Below are 7,284 nucleotides of genomic sequence, written 5' to 3'. Positions count from 1 at the left end.
CCTCCTACTCTTAGATTAAGAACACTAACTATACATACAGGCAGACTCTTGCCCATTCTCAATCTCAATCACCGACTGATACAGTTTTTCAAATCTGGGCACTGGATAGGAGAGGCAATGGAGAATGATGAATGAGGAATATATAGGTCTTTGAATATTTCCATGTATAATGATCCCTAACAGCAGATTTGAATGGTACGAGAGATACTGATACTATACTATTAGTGAGATTCCCAATCGCTAGTTCGCGGGGTTATTCTTTTGATTTTTGATTTTTGATTCTCGGGTATTTGATAATTTGGTTCGGTGTGAGTGTGATATGTGTGAGGTGTGAGGGGATGTGAAAGTATATATGTATGTATATATGTATTTATATTCTAGTGTATCTACTAAGTAGTACCTACTTATATCATATTCAGATCTTCATTTCCATGCACCAAGTAGTCGCCACATATCTATTCCACAATGTATATGTACATCTATCTATTCACTATATAGAAATATCTTATACTGATATTATTTTCCTTATTATCATTTCTATTTTCCTATTCCTTCTCGTGCTCACTAATCACTTCTCTCAAGCCGCTCTGGATCACTTCACGCGCACTCAATCTCTCAAAATTCGAATCTCCTCGTTTTACCTACCCTCTGTAACTCCTTTCCTTTCCCTTTATATATTAGCCTTATTATTCCTTTTGTTCACTCTTCCTTTTCTCTTCAATCCTGATCTCCTCTTCATTACCCTCTCCTTCACTCCCGTTCTCTCCGACAGATACCCCAAATCCCAATACCCCAAAATCCCCACAACCAAAACACTTATTCACCCCCCTACTAAAGTCCTAAGTCCCAATACCGGTACCCCAAACATGCCACACTTTCCTCACCCTCTCCCCAACCATTCCATCCTACATCCTACCAAACCTAAAACACATAATACATGCCAACCCCAATCCTCCAACCACACTTTTAAGTTCTACAAACTATAACTTCCGAAAAATATGCAATATCAATAAAGACATACAACTTGAGCTCTGAGGTTCGTGCTTGCTTTTGCGAGGGATAGGGACAGACATTCGAGTGTAGAGAGTAGGGGGTAGAGATTCGTTACTTCACTCATCAGTCATATTATATCAACATCCATCAATTTCTACTCTCCTCTCCTCATTTACAGAGCTTATTTCCTCTGAACGCACATGTGGGTTTGAGGTATAGTATCACACCTCACGTCTCAAATCTCACACCCTACAACCTACTCATTGACAAATTCCACCATAAAATGGTGTTTATGATTTACATGTACCTAGTAGTATTCTCAATACACGACGACAGCTACCAGCATGGATATCCCACTTCGATACTTCGATATCTAAATAACAGCAGCTAGGAAGAAAGCTATGTTATAGGTAGCCTAGGAGATAACATATCTTTCGTGGAGGTATGTAGTAGGATAATGGGTTAGCTAGACGGGCGATTTTACTTTCTGAAACTTTGTTAGGAGTTCAGTATGGATTTTGATCTTTCGAGAGTGGGTTGAAAATTAGAGAAGAGGCTCAAAGGAAATGGGGAAATAAGTAGTTGAGGGGGAGAGAGAAAGGGAAAGGATGAAAGGGAATAAAGAGAAGGAAGATTGAATAGGGTCAGGGTAGGTTAATTTGAGAGAGGAGGGGGGCGGATGGATGATAGGAACGGTTCGAAGAATGAAGGTGAAACGACTGATGCAAGTAGACAAGAAATAAGCGAATATTTTCCATACAGTATTGAGGATTTATTTATCATTATGGTTTATGCGAGGTGGCATTCATCATGTCCCATGCCATTGAAATTGGTGAGTTGCCCACCCCTCACAAATGGAATACCCGAGACCTGTGGCTATATATGATTGAAGACTCCATTGTTAATAGAAGTGAACAATTTGTAGAGAGTGAGCGAATTAGTTGTAAACATTCATTAAATATCAAACTGCCCTCCCAATACATGGAGTCATAACTTTCATATGATATTGTTCCATAGATATTTCTCGAACACAATCTCATATGCCTACTATCTTTTCTTATTCCATGCATCCACAAATGCAATCTTATCCTTCACAGTCAATCCAACACGTTTGACTCTCCCCAATCGTGCCAATGCTTCCCCAACCTTATCCAAGACACGTTGTTCTTCTGATGTTGTTTCTGCTGGTTGATCATTCTTAGATGTGACAGTATCAAAGCTGCTTGTATACGCCGCATCCCCGTTAACGCTATCGAATTGATTCTTCAAGTATTTAGTGGCCTTTTCTGGTTCAGACGTGGATGTATTGTGTACGACCTCAGCGATTCGAACTTTAATGCAATGTGTAGGTTTTGAAAGAAGATTCCAGAAGAATGACCAGTATTTCCCTGGAACAGGTGTCGTAATATCTGAGGGCGAATAGCGGAGACTGATTGGGAAGATTTTGGTTCCTGAAGGAGCAGTCAAAAGACTTTGGCTCACGGGGAGGATTCCTTTTCCATTTGTAGTTGTACATTCCGGGAAAACTACAATAGCACGTCCAGGATATCGAGAGAGTAGGGCGGACAAATCAGTCATTTTTGAACCCTTAGGAGGGTATTCCTTGGGACTTTGGAGTGCTCGAAAGATTGCGCCGAGAAGAGAGATTTGATGAACTTGGCGGGTATGTGGGTAGGATACTGTGAAGATGGGATCGAAGATGGCAGCCAAATATAAAGAATCGATAGGTGATGTAAAGGAAGATGCGATAATATCTGAAGGTTCTGGTACTCGTCCTTCATGTTTCTTTGCCAGTGAACCTTTCTTGACTCCATCAATCTGCAAATCTATCCACCACACTCCCGGTATTCCAAGTATCATCCATAATATTGCCTTCTTGAGTAGCGATCCCAAGGGAAACCATTGTAGAAAGAGAAAATAAGTCGTGGATACTGTGAGGAAGATTGGTAATTTGAAGAGGAAGAGAAAAAGATGAACGGGGGCATAGATGCCGGCACTTGGAGTCTGAACGGGCAAGAACGGAGCGATACCAGATCCTGGATGATGGTGTGAATTAGTTGGGACCTTCTTCTTCTAGCAGATTTTGTGTGGGTGTAGTACGTACCTCTGTCGCGAAACTGTGAATATTTCTCCATGGCAGAGACAGTGTAGACCTAGGGTTGTGCTGGATGGTTGTATGAAGGAAAACTATTCGAAATACTATAATATCATGACTTTGTTGATATTCCTACTACAACAGACCGTATACTGTTCAGTATATGAAGAATGTTGTGAGCAGTTTGAACACAATAGGATTAAATACTTTCTTTGGTGGGCAAAATTAACATCTTTTTCCGCATCACACATATGGAGTAGTAGGTACATCCAAATTCAAACGCCCACTAACGATAATAAGGTTATTTGACACGTGAAGATGAATGGATGACAGCTGGAGGGATATCGGGATGATGATCTAATCTAGATTTGCATGGATTTACATGAATTTGCATAGATTTACGTGAATTTTGCACGGATTTACATGAATTTGCACAAATTTACACACAAAGAATTGACAGATGGAATAAAAAACATAAACGTGCATAAATTCGTCACCTTACCACCACACCTGTTATCTCTTAGTCATCCGAGTTCTCCCCAGCAACCAAAATTAAATGGATACACTCGAGACTGGGATCCTGAGGTAAACAGAATCAAACTCGAAAATACATCAAAAACGTTCAAGTATTCAATTTACCTTTACCACCCGTCAAGAACAACCATTTGCTCCTCAACCTGGACGCGTTGTTAACCATTTCAATTCTTTTTATCTTTGCATGTTCTATTTAGTCTAATATTGTGTAGCATTTGCTACTTCTTATAATGGAATATCAAGAAGAAAATCAGGTACTGTACAATGTCTCTTCCGAGTGAGTAAACAAATAAAAGTGCCATCAAATACTAACAAGGAAACCTTTCTTATTCAATAGTACTCGCACATATCACAATCCAAACCTACAATCAGTGCCATTCCTTCTCTTGGAAAGCCTCTTGCAGAAATGTCAGACTCTCATGGCAACGTTCGATCACGACTCCCATCAAAGATGCCACAACCTACAACCTTGAAGCGCCAAAATGATAAGTCGAGCAACGAACCAGCACCCAAACGCAAGACTCTTGCTGAAAGAGCAGGAGAACCTGTTACTACAATGGCTCGAACACCTTCTGTCCGCAAGCCATCTGTCAGAGGAACTTCCATTGTTGATGTAAGTCGCATTTTCTGCGCCCATCGGATTTGTTCGTTGACAGATCATAGATAAAGAATAATTTCACTCAACCACGAACAACCTCAGCTTCATCAATGTCATCCCGGACACCATCAGTATCTTCGCGTCACACATCAAGCAGCAGCTTCTCTCAAAGTGTTGGACCCGGACGACCAAAGTCTGCTTATGGCTCACGCCCACCATCCTACAGTCAATCCACAACTTCAAGGCCCAATACATCCCAATCTAAAGGTCGAACCAATGCATCAAGCACCTCTTCAGATGATGACGGTATGCCACCCCCTGGAGGAAGACGAAAGCCCATGATCCCAGTACCTGCTTTTACACCTTCCCAACAATTGAATGGGAATACCGAGTTGGAAGTTATGAAAGTCCGCGGTCATCGTTCATCCAACTCATTGAGATCTCACTCCCAGGACAGCCTAAGAGATCTATCCGTTAGTACGGCATTAAGTAGGCTCCAGATCAATGATGAGCAGACTGATCCAACCACGGGACACAACTTGAATTCAACTCCAAGGAAGGACCCCCGTCTTCGACACAAGTTTTCCCAAAGCGTAGGATCCCGGAATTTGAGAGTAGACAATGAAGAAGCCGCACTTGTTCTATATCAGGCACCGGTTCATAGCTCAGTAGCTCCGAAGACGCCCTCTCATATTCCTGTCCTTGCTAAGTCGGAATATTTCAATTCTACACCCATGACTCCTTGCAAATCTTCCAAATTTTCCCCTGCAAAAAAACCATGTTTAACAAAAGATTCTAATGTTTCCGGAGTAGCCTTTGATGTACGTAGTCGCCTCGAATCCATGGAAGCAATGTATGCCAGGCTCGCATCAACAGTCGACGGCACAGGCAAGGACCACGACGCACTTAGAAATGCAGTCAGTGAATACAAAACTAAACGTAAGTAGCATTTTGGAGCTCTCTCACTGAATTATGACTAATCCGTTCCAATGTAGTCGATGAACTTGAAGGCCTCAAGACACATCTTTCGTCTTCCAACCAGACCTTGCAAACTAACTTAGATGATACGACCCAGAGACTAAGTGTGATTCAGCAGAAACTGATTGAAGCCACAAATGCCTTGGATGACAACATTCGAGCGCACCGTCTTGAGATGGACGACGTAAATCGAAACCATCGCAACGAGACAGATAAAATGAGACGTGACAACATAGATGAGCTTGACCGAGTTCTTCGTACTCACAGAAACGATATGCTCGAGCTCGAACGAAAATCAGCTGTCGAACTTGAAGACCGAATCCGAAGTCTCGAACGACAAAGCGATGCGAAATTGGAGGAAGAGAGAAGCCGAAGATTACGTGAGGTCCAGGAGCTTGAAAGCCAAGTCACTACGGGTCACCAGGGTTTGAACCTTGCGTTGCAGATGAAGGAGCAAGAACTTCAAATCTTGAAAACAGAGCTTGAAGAATTGAAGATTAGTATCGATCGAGAGAAAGAGTTGAAGGAGAATGCTCTAAACACCATCAAGGAAGTTCAGCAAACCATGCAAAAGACAGGTGTTGAGACATCAGCAACGATTGGAACACTCGAAAGTACAGTCGCCAGCCTTCGCGCAAGAATTCATTTCTTGGAGTCTGGAAGCAAAGCCCAATCTGATAGTTTTGTTGAGATGGAAGGCCGACTCCAGGAAGCTCTTAATTCCGCAGAGGAATCCAAACAGAAGTTGATTAAGGAGGAGACTCTTCGTCGCATTCTCTTCAACCAAGTTCAAGAGTTGAAAGGAAATATTCGGGTCATGTGCAGAGTTCGACCAACTTTCAAAGAAGGTGCAGAGGGTGAATGCGCAAAGATCCTATTTCCTGACACCGACAAGGAGTCAAAGGAGCTATCAATCATTGGAAAGGAGAAGAGGAGCAACTTTGGAAAAGTCTCGATTGAAACTCACGCATTCTCCTTCGACAGGGTTTTTGGACCATCAAGTCAAAATCAAGAGGTTTTCGAGGAGATTTCGCAACTAGTTCAAAGTGCTTTGGATGGATACAACGTTTGCATCTTTGCTTATGGACAAACAGGTGCTGGAAAGACACATACCATGTCATCTGCTGATGGTATGATTCCTCGTGCCACTCATCAAATCTATGAGTCCGCCGAAGCTCTCAAGGAGAAAGGATGGACTTATACGATGGAAGGTAGCTTTGTTGAAGTCTACAACGAAGAAATTCATGATCTACTGGGAAACTCTAGAGACCTTGACAAGAAGAAGCACGAGGTTCGACATGACGACAAGAAGAAGCAAACCACTGTTACTGGATTGGAGACTGTGCTTTTGGATTCACCCAACGCGGTAGAAGCAATTCTTAAGAAGGCGGACAAGAATCGTAGTGTTGCTGCCACCAAATCCAACGAACGATCATCAAGATCACACTCTGTCTTTATCTTGAAGCTTGTTGGGCGAAACAGTTCTACAAATGAGACTTGCGAAGGTACCCTCAACTTGGTTGATTTGGCCGGTTCCGAAAGATTGAAGGTGTCTGGTGCCGAAGGAGACCGAATGAAGGAAACTCAAAATATTAACAAGAGTCTGAGCTGTCTTGGTGACGTTATCGGGGCATTGGGATCTGGAAAGGAGGGTGCCCATATTCCCTACCGCAATTCCAAATTGACTTATCTTCTACAATATTCCCTCGGAGGAAATTCGAAGACTCTCATGTTCGTCATGGCTAGTCCATTGGAAGCTCATTTGGGGGAAACATTGACGAGTTTGAAGTTCGCAACAAAGGTAAGCTTCTACAGATTATAACAACATCACTCAATACTAACAACAATACTAGGTTCACAACACACATATTGGCACAGCGAAGAAGTCGACAAAAGTCCGAGATTAGTAAATGTTTAGCGTGAAGACATTATGATTGCAAAAGATACCATTAATGTTTGCGTTTGTGTTTTTATGGCGTTTCATTGTCGAATCCTTAATATAGGATCACTACTAGGAAATATGGGACAAGTGCTCAATTTCAATTGATTTTGAGCGGAATTAGGGGATGGCGTTAGTCTGGATGAT

General features: G+C 42.1%; 2 protein-coding genes across 2 annotated transcripts; one reads left to right on the top strand and one right to left on the bottom strand.

The window, feature by feature from the left end:
- Window positions 1-1,765: 1,765 nt before the first annotated feature.
- EAF01_008645 (uncharacterized protein) lies at window positions 1,766-3,341 on the bottom strand. Its single transcript, XM_038916901.1, has 2 exons — window positions 3,098-3,341; window positions 1,766-3,029 (listed from the first exon to the last, which is right to left on the bottom strand). Exons 1-2 carry the CDS (start codon window positions 3,126-3,128, stop codon window positions 2,041-2,043), a joined length of 1,020 nt encoding a protein of 339 aa, XP_038767295.1. The 5' UTR covers window positions 3,129-3,341; the 3' UTR covers window positions 1,766-2,040.
- Window positions 3,342-3,852: 511 nt separating this feature from the next.
- EAF01_008644 (uncharacterized protein) lies at window positions 3,853-7,105 on the top strand (the record flags this gene model as incomplete). The annotated part of the gene is made up of 5 exons (XM_038916900.1): window positions 3,853-3,876; window positions 3,960-4,235; window positions 4,286-5,159; window positions 5,216-6,999; window positions 7,052-7,105. The coding sequence occupies 5 exons, from the start codon at window positions 3,853-3,855 to the stop codon at window positions 7,103-7,105; spliced, it is 3,012 nt and encodes a 1,003-aa protein (XP_038767294.1).
- Window positions 7,106-7,284: the final 179 nt, after the last annotated feature.

Source organism: Botrytis porri (assembly GCF_014898465.1).
Source record: "Botrytis porri strain MUCL 3234 chromosome Unknown BPOR_012, whole genome shotgun sequence".
Lineage (NCBI taxonomy): Eukaryota > Fungi > Ascomycota > Leotiomycetes > Helotiales > Sclerotiniaceae > Botrytis > Botrytis porri.
This window is presented reverse-complemented; position numbering and strand designations above follow the sequence as displayed.